Source organism: Drosophila arizonae, chromosome 4 (assembly GCF_054131065.1).
Source record: "Drosophila arizonae isolate 15081-1271.41 chromosome 4, UAZ_ARI_1.0, whole genome shotgun sequence".
NCBI lineage: Eukaryota > Metazoa > Arthropoda > Insecta > Diptera > Drosophilidae > Drosophila > Drosophila arizonae.
Window position 1 is genome coordinate 22,076,045 of NC_142924.1, and position 18,407 is coordinate 22,094,451.

The 18,407-nt window shown below is 40.3% G+C and overlaps 1 protein-coding gene across 5 annotated transcripts; it reads right to left on the reverse strand.

Annotated features, from left to right (window-relative positions):
* Positions 1–356: 356 nt before the first annotated feature.
* Positions 357–17,889, reverse strand: rdgC (retinal degeneration C). 5 transcript variants are annotated; one of them, XM_018006366.2, is made up of 13 exons: positions 17,453–17,889; positions 8,099–8,928; positions 5,128–5,255; positions 3,941–4,019; positions 3,748–3,872; positions 3,515–3,682; positions 3,252–3,455; positions 3,037–3,186; positions 2,908–2,973; positions 2,665–2,850; positions 2,194–2,601; positions 2,024–2,123; positions 357–1,952 (listed from the first exon to the last, which is right to left on the reverse strand). In XM_018006366.2, exons 2-13 carry the CDS (start codon positions 8,376–8,378, stop codon positions 1,600–1,602), a joined length of 2,247 nt encoding a protein of 748 aa, XP_017861855.1. In that variant the 5' UTR covers positions 8,379–8,928; positions 17,453–17,889; the 3' UTR covers positions 357–1,599. The 5 variants fall into 5 exon arrangements, with proteins under 5 accessions (XP_017861855.1, XP_089325156.1, XP_089325155.1 ...); XM_089469030.1 differs by lacking the exons at positions 8,099–8,928; positions 17,453–17,889 and adding exons at positions 5,764–5,892; positions 6,008–6,260; XM_089469029.1 differs by lacking the exons at positions 8,099–8,928; positions 17,453–17,889 and adding an exon at positions 6,780–7,016.
* Positions 17,890–18,407: the final 518 nt, after the last annotated feature.

Genomic DNA, 18,407 nt, shown 5'->3' on the forward strand with positions numbered 1-18,407 from the left:
ACATTGTATAAACAGAAACTGAATTAACAGAATCCCCGTGCCGCTTAGCACTGTTAAAGACTCAATGCTACGGCACTTTTGAAAAGTACGGTCATTTAACAGTGATAAGTATTTGTCCTTAACAGCTAAAAAGCTGCTTGCTATATTACGCAGAGCAAGATATTAAAAATAATTTTAATTGAAAATAATATATAAATATATATATAATAATATATAAATAAGATTGAGTCATAATGGATTTAACGGCAATTTCTTTATAAGGTAAAGTCATGAAATAAATATGTTTTCTATGTTATGCACTAAAATATTTAAAAATTCAAAAAAATCCGTAAATGAGAGAAACAATCCATGCGAAGTTATAGAGTCAAAAGATGTATTTATTAAAATGTTATTTCCTTATGAGGCAAACTCATTAAATTTTATTTGGACCAGATCGTTAGTTTTGATTATAGATATTAGCTATAATGTTTGATTTAGTGAGCTCCTCATATGCTCAACTTAGCAATTTTAGGATTTCCGAATTTCCAAACATTCATTTGAGAGCATTAGTTGTAAGTAGTTATCATAGATTATATATGTATGTGTATATATTCGCATATCGTTAATTGATTTCTTGATGTTAATTTACTAATGTAGAAAGACTGGACTTATCAAAATATATATGTATGTATGTATTTTGCATATAACATAAATATATTTTTCTTGCATATTCATAACATTGCCCAACTGGGCGTATATATGTAACAATATAATTACTATTGTATTAGGTAAGCATTTCAAAACAATTTAAATGTTAGATTTTGATCCCTTGGCTTGAACAATGTGTTTAAACAATTGCGATATTTATATTTAAATATTTATGTAATTCTTATATATTCGAGTACCGCTGCTTCATATAGAAATTGCTGTTATCTATGACTTTATATATCCTTTGTACTTTGGGTAATTATAAAATAAAATATATTTTAGTTAAAAGCAGTTCTTTAAATCCATCCTTTCACTTATTGCTAATTGTAATTGAATGCAATTGAGAGGAAACTAATGGCTGGGAATGATGTGGCCATTGGCCATCTTTAGCTTGCCTTTCCTTATGCTTTGGAAATATATGTTTATATATATATATTAGCAGAGGTAATGGAGCTTAAAGCTAGATATCATATATTTTCTAATGGATATATTTTTATATAAATATTTGCTCTTTTCTGTTAATCACCAACAAACACTTTCCTCGATCCACAGTTGTTTCATAATTGCCTTTTAAATCGTTAACGATATAAATATATATGTATATATGTAAGTATATATATATGTCTGTATGTATATACCCCGAAATTTAGATGTAAATTTGTGCAAAAATTAAGCCAATCAGTTGGAAATAAACTTTAGGAAGTATTTTAAGCCAGCCTTGAAAGTGTTGAGGGGTTAAAACAGCTGAAGACATATTTATTTAGGCTTGGTTTCAGAAGCAATTCGGAATTTGATCTGTTATATAACTTAATATTTCGTTCCTAGCATAGTTTTAGTGTCGATATATTAGATCTGACCTCTTATAATTTAGTGAAATAATTGCATAATTGTACTACCCAATCCTTATCATATTTATGACCTTTGCCCCACATCCTTCGCCTCACAGTCCGTCGGATCGATATCCTGTTCAATGAGCACCATATTTTTGGATATCTTGTCAGCAAGCTTCGTCACCGAGTCCGAGGGATGCTGCGATATAATGGATTTGGTTGTTGAACGCTTGCGCAGATACTCCTCCTGCTGTTCCTTTCTGTGCAAGTCGCTGAGCCTAAATGCCTCCAAGAACTCATTCAGATCCACCTTGCCGTCCCCATTGAGATCCATCATGCGGCACTTCTCCAGCATCTCGTTCTTGGAGTAAACGCCAGGCATATGGGCGACCAGCAGATCAATCGCCTTCTCGAACTCATCCAGCGTTATCTCACCTGAGCCGAAAAGAAGTCAAATTTCAAATTAAACAAACTCTGATTAGGCGAGCGAGCTAAGCATATTGAACCTGAGTGATCAGCATCTATAATATTGAATATGGTTTCCAAGCTGGCTTTATTGGCATACAAAGCGTCCATGACCGATGTGCCGTCAGCCTCGGCTTTCATCTGCAACAAATCGAGAATGCGGGTCAAATATGAAGTAAATAATCAGTTTCATTTTCATTTCTTTGCTTACAATAACATCCGTGTCCAGCAAATCCAAGGTTCGTATATAGTTCACGCTTTGACTATCCGTGCCGGGCGCCAGCTTTTCGCGCAGCAGCCGCCAGGGCAGGCCCAGCTTGGTGACACTCTCCATGACAAAGCACCACTTGGCAATGGTTATGCAGCCGCTGTCATCTGGGTCGTACTTCTGAAATTCCTCCTCCAGCTCATCCCGGTGCTCGCGCATTCGCACAGCCAGCTCCTTCAAGGCCGCGCACTCCACGATGCCCATGCGCTGCTTGAAGGACAGCTCCTTGGTCTGCGAGGCGGCCGAAATGTATTGGACAAAGTGCGGCACCAGCTGGTTATTCAGGCGCATATAAGCGCCCTTGTTGGAGCCGATGGCATAGTAGTTCGAGGCAGAGAATATGGTGATGACCTGCAATAGATATATGTATACAGTTATAAATGGACTTTCAATCAAGTCTAGTATTATTCTCGCCTTGTTATCATGCATGAACTCGTGTCCATTTGGCTTGCATTCGTGCGAGCGTATCACGTAACTGAGTCGATGGCGCTTCAAGAACGATTCTGTTGTATCTGGCCCGAACCAGACACCGGCTCCACGCAGCTGATTTGGCTTACAGCCTTGCGAGGCCTGCGGATCGCTCCACATGACATCGAAAATCTGCAAACATATTTAAGCATTGAATTTATGGGTAGAGGTATAATTGCTTTAGCTCACCTGTTGCCACTCAGCCTTGTCCAGAGCCTCGCCATCCATTAGAGGGGGACGCAGAATGGAAACATACTGAAAAGCAATTTACTATATATAACTATCCCATATCCAAATTGGTTGCATCTATGCCTCTACCTTTCCCCTGTCGATGCTTTTGATGAGATCAAGGTTGGTGGTATCCGAGAAGCCGCCGTGGACAATCAGCACGCGATTGTTCAATATGGATCCCAGTGGAAGCCAGCGGTAAACCTCATCAATCAGCGACAGCAAATACTTGTGATTACGCTTCAAAGGAAAAAGAAGAGCAGGTTTAAATAAGAGAATAAGCTAGGCATATTAGCTTTACTTACTGGATACTTTCCTTCTACTTCGCGTATAAAGCCGTATCGGGCATTCATAACACTGTCTTCGTGATTACCACGATTCAGGAAGACCGCATTAGGGAATGCCAGGTACAGCGATAGCAGCAGCAGGAACACCTCCAGCCCCCTTTTGCCTCTATCGACAAAGTCGCCATTGAAGACATAAGGATTGCTAGCGGACGGCAGGCCATTCTGAGAAGAGTATGAGAAGGAATAGAGTCGGGAATTACGAAAATCTGGTTAGACATTACCTTATAGAGCACAACCAGCAGATCGTCCAGTTTGCCATGCAGATCCCCACAAATCGTCACCTGCTGGGAGACAGCAGTCGACACCATCCAAAGGTTCGGCATCTGTTTGAGCGACTTGGCAGCCTCGCGCAATATCAGGCACACATACTTTGGATGCAGACGGTTGCCCTGCAATGATAAAGCGCGGATTTAGACCGGAAACTTAAGGGATTGGGAATTAGCACGTGACTTACCCGTTTCTTGCGGAACACATCAATCAATAGATCTATGTGGCTCTTCGTTATGGGCACTGTTAGTTCTATGCGCGCCATATCGCCGCTCTCCTCATACAAGGTACCACTCTTCTCCAAGCCAGAACCTATTGGGAATTGTTATCAGTTATCAGATATTGGAGGGGAGTGAAATAGACTCAGCTGTAGGACTTACATCGTTGTGAGTTTGATTTATTTCCTGCCTCTGCGGCCTGAGGCATGTGCTTGATAAGGTCATTGAAGAACTTGTACAGCTGAAAATAGAAAGCAATCAAATATTTAATGTGACCTATATAACAAGTTCCCTCAACATATCTCTCTACATATGTAAGTCCATGCATACACATGCGTATGTGTGTTCCTTAGCTCATTTAAGTATTATCGACTTTCGAATCTTAACAAATGCACTTTTCTATTCTGGCCGAGTTTCTCTGCTAATGCTCATTCCAGCAGACTAGTTCTATTTACGAGGGTTAGCCGAACCGAAAGCATTTTGTATGCAATTGCATTAACTGAACCATAACTAAATAATAAAAAATAAATAAATAAATAAATAAATAATATTTATATTAAGGACTACAAAAAGTGAAAACTGTTGATTGAAATCGCAATTATATTTACGCCTAGAAATAATGTCAGAGGTGTTCCTCAACGTTCGATTCAAAATCTCTTCAATCATGCCTGAATAGTTATAAGATAATATTATCAAGTCGTACATACTCTCAGCCGCTCAAACTCGCTTCAACAATTCCCAAATAATTATAAGATAATTGTAATGTTTTTAAATAAATCGGATATATTCTAAGCACAATTTCACTCGAGCGAGTTCTTTTCTACATAGATAGACAGAAGATTCAACCGCACACATAGACAGAAGCAAGAATAGTTATCACACATAGGCAGGAGCAACAATAGTTCTCAAAATCTACTTGATTAGATTTTTTATTTTATTACTAGATTTTATTTAAACTATTAAAAACAATAACTAACTAACTAATAAACTTGTCTGCACACCTAAATTAATCCATATTTTAATATAATATATATTTTAAATATCAAGTTTCTACCTTTTTGATATGGCATGGACAGATGGACAGATAAACAGCCATGACTCTTTCGACTGTTCCGGGCCTAAACAACAAAAATCTATATTGCTTTACATTGTATTTACGAAACCCTTTTTACCCTTTTCTAAATGAAAATTGAGTCAATCAGTAGAAAGTCAATTCAGAAAATGCTATCCTTTTCGCTTAGCCCCTACATAAATACATACTAATACAAAACTAATAATTTCTATATGATCCAGATATAGATTTACTGCATATGCATATATTATACATGCCTATCGCATCAGTTACTTACCTCTGCCTGATCCTGTTCGCAGGCATACTCCACATTTTGAAATATCTGCCAATTGCAACGCTTTCGCATCTCCTGACGCGCCTGATGACGGCGGAACCATTTTTGAATAAATATTGCCGCACGGATAGCTGAAACGAATTTTGCATTTAAATTGAAAGGAACTCAATATAATTCTGCCATATTCCATTTGCATTTACACAACATTAATATTTAATGCTACGAGCTACAGTAATTTGATATCGAATAGAGAAAACAAAAGTCTATTTGCGTTCAGTTTAGCTATTTAGCTGTGCCGCAGCTCACATCGGGCAACGTAATTCAATTCCGAAATGCACTTAACCTAATAGGACTACAACGCACTTAGTATTCTAAAATGCACTTCAGCGAATTCGCATTGTATTTGTCTAGGTGCACACGCTTTTTTCGAGGTCCTTGAAACTCCTGTGGAATGGAGTCGAGGACGCAAAAGTTGTCACGGACAACCTAATTGAATGATTGCTCTAACGTTTTTGGATGCAAGGGCTGCATAGCATACCTCTAAGCACAAACTGCATATACGTATATACAGTATATACATATGTATATATATATGCGTGTGTATAGCATGTGCTTCCTACAAATTAAATTATTACTTGCCGTTCTCGTCCATTATTATGTAATAGAGGCGAAGAATGGAGTACTAAAACAAGAGTGTCTCTATAATGTGTGTTGTCGTTGTCCTGTTCTGTTCTGTTCTGTTATGTTATGTTGCTGTTGTTGTTGGCACTAAATTGAAACATTCATTAAACTATTTAATAATAGTACAACATTTATTGAATAGCAGTCAAAGGCCGAGTGTTTTATGGTGTTTTAATTGCAGATTGCAGATTGCATTGCATACATTCTTCTAAATTTTGTTTACGTATTTTTCTACTTTCAATACAACCCATTGATCGGTCAGCTATAGTTGATTGCCCGACTTATCATGATACTTCGATTGCATTTATATATATATAATTTTAGCACTTTCACAGAGCGCCTCTGTCGCTTTATATATTCAGAACTTGTAAAAATCAATTATTATAGACTAGGAAACACTCTTTTCACTGTTGTTCACGCGGAATCCCATGCAAGACTGCGACTCGAATGACCCGCAAATGGTATTTCAGTGGTTCTCTAGTGGAAACACCCCTCGGCCCCCTCCCCGTGTCCCCACCCTGTGCCACCTATATTTGTCTGTGGTTCTATGTGAGTGTCGACCCAGTCGATTTTGGCCCCCTCTTGGTCAATAGCAATGTGGTCAAGCAAAGTGTCCAGGGGAGGGGGCTGGTCTGGGGCTTTGGCTGTCGTCGTCTGCTAAATTCGTTTGGGGAGCCGCACAAATTGTAACACAATACAGACGGCTGAGAACGCGACAGTGGGGCTGACCCCTGGAAATAAGGCTGAAATTGGATGGGGGCCAACAGGCGGTGGGGGGAGGTCAGTGTAGTGTCGGACATGGTATTGGTATTGTTTTTATATTATTTTTTGTTTTTTGAGTGTTAAAATAAGTAAACCACTTAGTTGTTTTAAGGACTGCAATCGCTCTCCGCTCTCCAGATCAGGTTTAGTTCGATATTTTGGTTGAAGTGTCTCCCACACCCTCCACAAATCAATATCAGGAAATTACGTACGATGAGGCGTAGGTGTTACCATGACAGATAAAAATAGATTTGAAATAGATATTTCAGTCGTGATTGACTGATCGATTGCCCGATGGATAGCTTGATAACGGTCGAGTTGACTTCTTAATTGATTCTTAATTTAATTGCAATGATTAAATGACTGCCAGATTTGCTTTAAACCTGATTGACTGACTGATTGAATGGCAAAGCTGATTGAATGCCTTACTATTAATTTGCTATAATTAACTGGCATACTGATTGGTTTCCTTACTGACTGATTAAATATTAAAGGCAGACTTGATGAACATACTGAGTGAATATTTGATTGAAATGGCTCAATGAATGCATTTTTTATGTGATTGACAAACTGTCTTACTGATTGAATGGTTTATTGCTCGGGAAAACTGATTGTCTGCTTTTATACTGATTGATAGATTGACAAATCGCCTGATTCAATGAATGACAAAATGACTGACAAAGTGCCTAACTGTTTGAAATACTGAGGATTGATTTATAGCTCGATTTATTGATTGAATGACACAGCCGATTGACAACTTAAAGAGCTGACGGAGCTGACTCACTAATCGACTGAATGATTGAATATCTGATTGGCTGCTATAATAACTGAATGAAACACTGATTGACTGATTGAATGACTGATTGATTGACAAAACTGATTGAATTAATCGTTGCTTCACTTACAAACTGACTGACAATAGTTGATTGAGTGAACTTTGCTAAGGACTCTGTGATTTCCCAACACGAATATGATTGACCCGTTAAATAACTCCCTGACTGAGTGATTGACTAACATCACACGCAATAAATGACTGATTGACTAATCCTGTCAACTATTTGACTGACTGTCTATTGCCTATTTTGCTGGGCCAATCGAATAACTGCTTAATTTACCAACTGACTGACAGAGTGAGTAATCGGCTAACTAAACGCTTGATTAATTAATGTACTAATTGACTGGTTGAACGATTGACAAGCTGAATGGCTGATTGAACAAATCGTCGACTTGTGGCTGACTAATTGACAACAATTAACAAAGCTCGCTGTCGCAGCCGTCAGCTGAGTGGACCTAATGCCTCACTCTGCAAAATTAATGAGTGCAAACAGACTTCAGATCGAGATTTAAAATTCTGCATTAGCAACTGCTGAAGAGAAGGCAAAGGGTATTTTAAGAGCTGCAATCGGATACGGGAAATACCGCAGGGAGGCTAGATCAACTAGGCAAGTTTATTTCTTTATTTATTTTTATTACCTTCTACATGTTTGTAGTAGATGTTGATAGAATTTAATTAATTGAAATTGGTACTCACATTTCTCGACTCGCGTTGCGCTCATGCCTCGGAGCGGTTTGCGGAAGTGCTTGCACCAACCTTTCCTGTGGAACAGCTGCAGCAGACTGGATGCGCGCGTATTTGGCTGAGGAGCGAGCGTTTGCGGCTGGCCATTGGTGCCCAGTGTGGTTGTCTGCATGCTGGCACCGATACGTTCTATTTCCGACGAGCGGCACGAGGAGGCGTCCTCCACGGAGGAGCTGCGTCGCTTGCCACCGCCGCCGCCAGCTCGCTGCAGGCAGACACAGCTGCGCAACATGTTGGCGCTTAGGATTTGGCTAAGCCCGGACAGGCGCTAACCTATGGCCGTGCCGTGCCGTGGCGTGTCGTGGCGTGGTGTGGCGTGGTGTGGCGTGGTGTGGCGTGGTGTGGCGTGGATGTTGTATAACTTGAAGAGCACTAACAGGTCGACGATGACGTGGACGAGGACGAGGACTATGGGGCGCACCTATTGTCTTCGGCCTCCGGCACGGCCTGTCTGCCTTAATTGCAGCTCCACACACAACTCGCTTCTAGTCGCAGTCGTAATCGTGGTCGTAGTCATGCCACATGCAAGAGTGTTTGCGTTTGCCTTGGGCTTTGTTTTAGTGCCATGTGGTACGAGTGTGTTGCCCTATGATGCCCCGCACGGCGTAATTTGATGCGGCCATACCAGTCGCCGGAAAGTGCGTTGTCCGTCCCTCAACTCGTATCTCTCGGCACTTACTTTTTCCTGCTCTCGCTGCCTCCGTTTTGTCTATTGCCTACGCTGCAATTCGGTCTACTTATCATATTACTTAAATATATATTTATCTAAGTCTTGCGGTTAACTGAAAGTAAATAAAAGGGAAATTCGCTTTATAGCAACAATTACGTTCATGGCGAGTTGTTGATAGCATGTTGTAAGCCCAAATGGGCTAACAGCACATCAACCTTATTACAGAGTGTGTAATTGCTTCAATTTTTAGAGTTTGCTTTTAGGCGTTCAGCCGAAAGTTTCTGGCCTTGATTGTATGCCGTTCAAGCTAACTAAATAAAGGTCTGTATGGACCTATGTGTATATGCACCTGCAAATGTACATAGATCTATCCAGACATACATATAAACCTATGTACATGAAGGTATGCTACATATACATATATCTATGTGAATGGCTATGTATAATATACATTACATATGTAGGTACATACATAGTTACATTCTTATATATAAATATATAAATACAAATTTACTTGCGTATATGGGAATTGTTGATGAATGTATGTGAATGTGGGGATTCCCATTTATGAAAATATTGTTTGTTGGTTTTTGTGGAGAATGTATGCGTCACTATTTATTTGTATTAAATTGGAACACAGCTATGATTTGCTTAAATTGTATTGATTAAGGTTGATGTAATATGTACATGTGATGTGTCGCGCTGAAGCTTAAGAAGTGTCTATATGTATTCTTATTACTAATGATGGTAATTGAGAGATCATGTTTTATCGATAGTATCGATCGAGAATTATTGTGATGCCAGATCGCCACAGTACTCCCTCCTAGACTTCAAGTTGTGAAGCGAACGGGAAGTCTAATTGTGCGGCGAGGTCTTCCAGTTGGTTGATTTGGCATATGTTGAGGAACTGGCTGTGGTGGAGGTGATGATGATGGCGTGATTGCGATGGTAGGTGTGAGTTGTCTTTCTGATTCAATGTAGGCAGGCTTGAGACGGTCGATAGAAACTTTAGTGTCTCGTCCCTTGATGATGATGTTGAAGAATTTTGGGTGCTTGCTTTTAACTTCAAATGGACCATCGTATGGTGGTTGCAATGACTCGCGTACCATATCATTGCGTAGAAAAACGTGTGTCGACTCTGCTAAATCCTTGAAAACGAATGGCTTAGTAGTGTCATGGTTGGCTGTTGGAATTGGTCGTAGATCACTCATGATCCTTGTTAGCTCTTGTGCGAACTCTGTTTGTGGTTGAAACTGTCTATTTATGTGGAAAAATTCTCCTGGCAGGCGTAGCGTTGTGCCATAGACAAGTTGTGAGGCTGTGGTTTGAATATCAGGCTTGTATGCTGATCGTAGTCCGAGCAATATGATTGGCAACTTGTTGGGCCACCCGCTCCTATTTTGGCACATAATTGAAGCTTTGAGAGTACGATGCCAACGTTCGATGATTCCGTTTGCTTGTGGATGGTAGGCTGTTGTGCGTAGGTGGTTAATGCCAAGGAGTTGCGAAAGTTCGTTGAAAAGTTTAGATTCGAACTGTCTACCTTGATCTGTAGTTATACGGGCTGGAACTCCAAAACGAGAGATCCAAGTGTTGATTAATGCTGCTGCAACTGTCTCTGCTTGTATATCTTCGATAGGTACGGCTTCTGGCCACTTGGTGTAGCGATCGATGATAGTGAGGCAGTATCTGTATTGTCCTGATTGGGGTAGTGGTCCAATCAGATCCAAGTTGATATGTTCGAATCGTTGAGATGTGAGTGCGTATTGTTGAAGTGGTGAGTGGACATGACGTGTAACTTTTGATTTTTGACATGGTATGCAATGTTTAACAAAGTTTTTGACATCGGTGTGCATGGAGGGCCAAACAAAACGTTGTTTGATAATGTGAAGTGTTGATTTAACGCCTCCATGAGCAATGTTGTGCATTTTGCTGATGACTGTACTTCTCAATGGCTGAGGGATGAATGGGCGTACAGTGTCAGTGGAGAAATCACATATGATTGGAGTTGAAGAGTGAGGTACGCTTATTGACTTGAGTTGTAGAGTTGTAGTCTTATCTTTGAGAATCGTCTTCAGTTCAGAACAGTTGATTTGCGCTTGAGCGATTTTGTTGTAGTCGATTATATTTGAATCTACTGTTGATATGCGAGATAATGTATCTGCTGTAGTGTTCTCAGTTCCAGCTATGTGTTGAATTGATGTTGTGAATTGACTTATGAAGTCCAACTGACGAAGTTGACGAGGTGAAGCTTTTTCGGGCTTTTGCGTAAAAGCGAAAACTAGTGGCTTGTGATCTGTGCGCACATCGAATATTCGTCCTTCTAACATGTAGCGAAAGTGTTTAATGCTGAGATAGATGGCTAGCAATTCACGGTCGTACGTGCTGTATTTGCGTTGTGCATCAGTAAGTTTAATGCTGAAGAATCCCAATGGCTGGCGTTCTTCGTTGATGATTTGATGAAGGACAGCGCCAACTGCTGTGTCACTTGCGTCCGTGCTGAGTGAGAGACTAGCGTCTGGTGATGGATGTACCAGTAAAGTTGCAGTGGCTAATGACTGTTTGCACTCCTCAAAATGTTTGATGGTATCTTCGGTCCAGGATATAGGCGAAGAATCGTTCTTCTTATTTCCCGGGATGAGCTGTACCAGCGGTGCTTGATGTATGATGGCCTTGGGCAAGAATCTTCTGTAAAAGTTGATCATTGCCAGAAAGCGTCGAAGTTCCTTTGCTACTTTGGGCAACGGGAAATCGATGATTGTCTTGACTTTATCAGGCAGAGGTGCTATGCCATTGGAGTCAACGTTGTGTCCCAGAAATTTGATTGAGGTTTGACCAAAACTACATTTACCAGGATTGATTGTAAGGTGATAGCGTCGAAGTCGTTCGAAAACTTGTTTGAGATGAAGTTTGTGTTGTTCTTTGCTGGCGGATGCTACAGCAATGTCATCAATGTAGACGAAAACAAAATCCATGTCTCTGAATGCGGTGTCCATGTAACGTTGGAATGTTTGGGCAGCGTTGCATAATCCAAACGTCATATATGTAAATTCGAATAAACCGAAAGGTGTTGTGATAGCTGTTTTAGGGATGTCGCCAGGCTCTATTGGAATTTGATGAAAGGCACGGTTGAGATCTATTTTTGAGAATATTTTCTTGCCATAGAAAATATGGGTGCAGTCTTGTATATGAGGTAACGGATACCGGTCAGGAATTGTCTGTGCGTTTAAAGCTCTGTAGTCGCCACATGGTCGCCAATCGCCTGAGGGTTTGCGTACCATATGTAAGGGAGATGCATATGAACTTTTTGATGGTCGGCAAACGCCGATTTTGAGCAGATATTCGAATTCAGCTTTTGCTGCTTTAAATTTGTCTGGAGTTAGTCGACGTGGCTTTGCAAAAGTGGGAGGCCCTCGGGTGTCGATGCAGTGTGTGACATCCGATGTTGTGGGCTTGGGTGCTGCAAAGTTGAGTTGAGTGATGTCCTTGAATTCTTCCAAAAGCTTGGCGAATTGACATGATGTGTCAAACGTTTTGACAGAGGACGGCGATTGTAGACTGCAGATGCCGCTGCGTGCAAGTAGTGTTTGCGCGTCGATTAACTTTCCTTGCTTAATGTCGACGAGTAAGTTGAAGTGCTGCAAGAAATCTGATCCTAGGATTGGTATAGTGGTGTCTGCTATGATGAAGTTCCATGTGAACGGACGACGCAGGCCAAGGTCGAGTGTAAGGCGAGTTGTGCCGTATGTGTTGATTGTGGATCCGTTGGCTGCAAATAGTGGATTCTCCTTGCAGATATTTAATCGTCGGTTTATTGTTGAGGTGGGTATTACAGATATGTCTGCTCCTGTGTCGATGAGGAATTTTCGACCAGACTTAGCATCTGGAATAAACAAACGATCAGAAGTGGAAATGCTATGTACTTCAACCTTAAGTTTTGGGCTATTTTGAAAGGCGTGTTGGGGTTGCCCATCGACGCTGCCTTTTGAAACCTCGATGGGAGTGATTAGTTTTTTGTCCCGTTGTTGTTTGACTTGAAGTTGCATGGAGCTTGACAATGTTGAGCGTTGCTACCGTACTTGTTGTGGTACCAGCAATATTGATTCGCGTTGCTCTGTTGTGAAGTATTGCGTTGATTGCTTGATGAGCGGCTGCGAGATCGACGATTGTTGTTGTTGTTAAGGCTTTGTGAAAGCTTTTTGCTTATCTCCTGGAGACACTTATCTTGGTCGTCGATTCGTTTCTCTAAACGACTCATGCGAGTCGCCAGTGACGTGTCCTCAGAGTTGATAGACGTCACTGCTTGGATGTTGTCACCTGAGTAATTGAGCGAATCTATGACAGCATCAGCTGTGGTAGCAAGTTGGCTGAGTGGGGTGTTTGGTGCACTTTGAAGAATTCCAACGATGACAGCTCGAGCTGAAGGTGGTAATCGTTTGATCCAATAACGTCGAACAACAGTTTCGTCATTAGTGGCATTAGTTTGCTGTAGTTGACTTAACAGGTGGCTAGGGCGTCCATCGCCGAGTTGAATACCAGTTGCGAGCTTATCAAGACGAACCATTTCAGACTCTGCGAATTTGGCGAGAATTGATTGTTTCAGCGTGGTGTATGGATTTGAAGTTGGCTCGTTCACTACTAGATCATGCACTTGCTCCAGATATTTTGGATCTGCGTAGGTTATAACGGCAGTGTACTTCTCGTGCTCTTTACGCGTACCGATGCCCTGCAGCTCAAACCAGCCTTCGAGTTTGGTGAAAAACATTTCGATAGATGTTGTTGAATTTAGTTGAGGGAATGGTAATTTGCTTAAAATGGCATTCATGTTGGAAGTATTCTCTGTAGGTAATTCCGCATCGGTTGAATTTTCTTCGTCGGCCATCTTGTTGCGCAGTTAGTTTTTTTTCGCGTCGCTTCGTTGTGAAATAGCGCGTGTTGGCTATGTGTGTGTATGTCGAGACGGCTGCGACGAACTGTGAAATTGTTGCACTTCTTTGTTGATAAAGCTTTTTGAGATCACTGGTAATGTAAAAATAAGTAGCTAAAATGTTTGCTACCGAAGTGATTGTCAGCGTGTGTTGCTGATCAAGAAGCTCATTTAGTGAAAAACCAACGGCGCGTATTTGAACTCGGGGTCACCAATTATGGGAATTGTTGATGAATGTATGTGAATGTGGGGATTCCCATTTATGAAAATATTGTTTGTTGGTTTTTGTGGAGAATGTATGCGTCACTATTTATTTGTATTAAATTGGAACACAGCTATGATTTGCTTAAATTGTATTGATTAAGGTTGATGTAATATGTACATGTGATGTGTCGCGCTGAAGCTTAAGAAGTGTCTATATGTATTCTTATTACTAATGATGGTAATTGAGAGATCATGTTTTATCGATAGTATCGATCGAGAATTATTGTGATGCCAGATCGCCACACGTACATGCTTGTATATATACATATGTATGTCTACATACTTAGACGCATAAATGTATACATAAATACTTACATACTCAATTGCAAATTATCATAATAACGAGCATACTACGTGTATTCTATATACATACATACATCGAGTCATATATAAATAAATGCTTGCGTACATATGTACATGAATGTACTTACGTTCATTCATAAATAGTTGCATAGTTGCATATATTCTATTACACATGTATTTACATGCATGCAGGCAAACACTCGTATTTTCAGAATTAAATACATGGAAAACATTATGTATTCACACATGAATACATGCAATCACATACATTAGTAAATGAATACATGAATTCATACATAATCCATACAGACATTCATACATAGTACATACATATGTATATGTGTGCATACATGCACTCGTATTTTCATTTGCATGCATGCATACATAACGTGCACACACGCACACATATTCATATTTACTTTCAATCGTACATACATTCATATATGTATGCAAACAACATCCGTATTTACGAGTACTATACATACTCATGAACATGTATGTATGTACATATGTATATGTGAACCCCCATATTACATACTGCATGATGAGCTAGTTTAAGCTAGCTAATGTCTATCTAAATACTAACCTACATATACGAAGTTACCATACACTTATACAGCATATAGACTCACACATACATTCGTCTTCATATACTTATATGTACATATATGCTCAAGCACACATACATACAATACATATACACATCCTATATTCGTCATCTGCATTCAGTTTAAACTAAATTACCAACACCCATGCATGTATATAAACACACACCCACACACATGCATGCATACATATATACAAGAAAACACTACATCCGTTTTCTGGCGTTGGCTAACGGAAGTCTGCTTATTGTGCAGTTGAATGAATAATGATTAAAGCTAAAAAAAAGAAAAATTAAAAAAAAAAACTATAGAGAATACATAATATGCTCAGAGTCCCTGAAGCGAATATCATTCGCCCATTTAACGTTTATTTGTTAAGTTGTGGGTGTCATCGGTGTTAATTAATGTCTGTCCATGACAAAGGCTGATGGGTGTGTAAGTCCGTGTATGGATGTGTGTGTGAGTAGTTGAGAGCGTGTGAGATGATGCTGCCCCTTGTGTGCTCCATTTCCCCATGCAGCCAATAATTTGGCCATCAACAGATAGATAAAAGCCTTAAAAGCGAGCACGCGAGAGACAATGTGAAAAAAATGAAGAATTTGCAGGACATTAGCTGCAGGCAACCCGTACGTACACACGTATTCCGTACAGCAGAGCAAGGCAGGGCAGAGCAAAGCCTTCCCTACCTGCTACAGTCGGCTAAAGTCTTGCAACAAAGTGCGCAAAATGAAGAAACCCGCAGCGTGGCTTATTGGCTCCTTTGCTTGGCGTTCGACTGGCCCCAATGGTAACGAGCACCACAACACGCATAAATCGTGTCGAAAATGGCGTCAAAAGTCGTGTGGCAGGAGCCGTGGGGCATGTGGCATGCGGCATGGGGCATGGCGCAGGCAAGTGCCTGCGAAACTTTTATCAAAATTCAATTTGTAGAGAGTGAAAATGTTTCTAAATTAATTTCCAATTTGTAAATAAGATTATTTCTTTAAAAAAAAGTGCGCGAGCTGCAGACGCATCAAACGCGAGGGTCGATCAATAAGTATCCCCTAGCCGAGCAAAGGTGCTGTCAGCCCGTCAACCTTCCAACTTACAGGATGATTTATAAGTTAACTTCTCCATTATTTTCTCTTCTTTTCTTATATTTACTTATTTTCTTTTAATTGGCTTTCTGTACTTCGGCACCTGGCTTGAAGTTGGCCCATCAAATTGGAAAAGTATATCTCAATATCGATTACAAATTCACTTTTTACTATTGCGAAGCGGAACACGCAAAGCAATAAAAGAGAAATTGGATGCTGTTTACGGGCGGCGCATTTTATTAACCGTGGTTTATAACTTTCAACAAATTCCAACGTGCTCTCCGTGCACCTTCCGGTGGCTGAACATAACTTTGGCCCCGATGTCCAATTTGGAGCTCTTGGAAATAATTCGCATAATGCGCTAATCAGCCTTGATGGAACACGGAAATATTCTTTTACTCGCATACCTCCCTTCGCAATCAGAGCAAAGTCAAACATAATCATATTATGCGGTAATTGTGCACGGCCGAGAAAATTAGGCTAATATGCTGCCATCTCTTCTAATTATGGGGAAAACTTTTGTTTTAGCCAGGATATGCAAGTTACGGCACAATTTATTTCAATTATTTCCATTATGATAAAGGTCACTTACGGACAACAACTTAACTCTGGACCATGGCCAGATAATGACAGGACAGATTGACTAATGACATCATCTAACGAATAATTACCAAATGTGTGCTGTACAATAGAGATTGGCGAGAGTTAAGAGTCCAGATTTCTGGGAAATGCTTATTTGCCGGATATTACGGAGAAGCCAAAAGACAATTTTCGCCATTCACGAAATCCCCACAGAAATGTCTCTATTCTACAAATTGAGAGGAATGTGTATCGTACAACAATAAAATAGATTGTGAAATGACTTTTTCGACAGGCTTTCAGCAGTGCTGGCGCACGTATACCCTGTACATTAATAGATACATATATGTAAATAGTTTTGTCAAATATACTCGACCTGCAGAGAATGCAGTTTATGATTAATGAAGATGCTAAGAGCTTTGTTTAGAGATTTGCCAGATGCAGATCTGTTAATAATAATTGTGTGTGTGTGTGTGTGTGTGTGTGTGTAGCATATCTGGGAGTCGGTCACACTCGTCCCGAAATAATTTTGGTGTTTTGTTTTGATTTATATTTATAAATATGTAGACAGTATAGATGCATATACATATATATGTATATATATGTACGTACGTATACATATTTTCACTCATCACATTCAACTGTGTGACTAGCAAATATTTAAATGTATATAAGTAAAAAATAATAATTACAATAATATAAGGAGAAGCTGTTGTCGATTTAAGCCTCCAGCTAAGAAGATATACACACGTATGCATAATGGCATACACACACTTAAGCAAATACACACAGCGAAAGTAAAAACAAATGCCAGCGCCTGACATTTCATGGACATGTTGATGTGCTAAAGAAAATATGTAAATTATATGAGTGTGGGCATACCTTCGAGGAAGAGTTCGCGGCTTAATGAACCGCACAGATTCATCTTAATCTTCGGCAGTAGAATTAACGGCACACACATACATGATACGTGTGTTTTGTTTGTATGTGTCTGTCGACGTACGTTAACACGAACTTTGTTGCACCATCAAATGACAGATATGTTGTGTATAACAGCGGCCATAACAGAGGAGAAACACACACACACATACATGTGTATAAAGGCGGCAAATGATTAAAAGAAGCCAAACAGCAAACTGATGCGGCGCACACACTCACGCACACACAGAGAGAGCAGCAATGTTACGGTTCTTAAATAGCACGACTTGCGTTGAGTGCAGCAGCAATGCGAATATTGCTTATATGCATGAAATGTTTTTGGTGGCTCGCGTTCCGTTCCGTTCCGTCTTGTATGGAATACCGATACGAACTGAAATGAGCTGAAAGCACGGAAATCCTTTTAGTCGATGTCGCTGACGCTGCGCTGGCTCTGCTGGCGCTGTCGCTGGCGTTGGCGCTGGCGCTGGCGATGGCGACGGCGCAGTTATTGCGAAAATGAAAGAAAACAAAAATCGTTACCGAAATCAGCTGATGGAGCGCTTGCCGCGTTTTTGCTGCCCCTTTCTAGTGGCGCGGAGGCTGCGCGTTCCACACACACTTTCACTCTCACTTCCTCACATAACCAACCATACACAAGCACTTAACATACATATATGTATGTATGTATGTGTATGTATTTTTTTTAATTCAATTTATTTTAATTTTTTTCTTTAATTCAAAATCTGTCCTGAAGGACAATGTCAGGGGTAAACAGCAGCCACACCCAGGTTAAAGCGATTATCTCCGCGAAAATATCAAAACCTTTCTCCGCGGCTTGAACTTTCACGTATTGAAAACGGCGCAGTTTGTGAATTCATTTTCGTTCTGCTAGCCTGGCGTTCAAAGGAGCCCACGGCCT

Excerpts from the sequence above, each read along its gene's own strand:
- rdgC (XM_018006366.2), bottom strand. The coding sequence starts at position 8,378 with ATGTTGCGCAGCTGTGTCTGCCTGCAGCGAGCTGGCGGCGGCGGTGGC. Across the intron at positions 4,020-5,127 it reads GCGAACAGGATCAGGCAGAG|CTGTACAAGTTCTTCAATGA; the intron begins GTAAGTAACTGA and ends TTCTATTTTCAG. Across the intron at positions 3,683-3,747 it reads ATGTGTTCCGCAAGAAACGG|GGCAACCGTCTGCATCCAAA; the intron begins GTAAGTCACGTG and ends TTATCATTGCAG.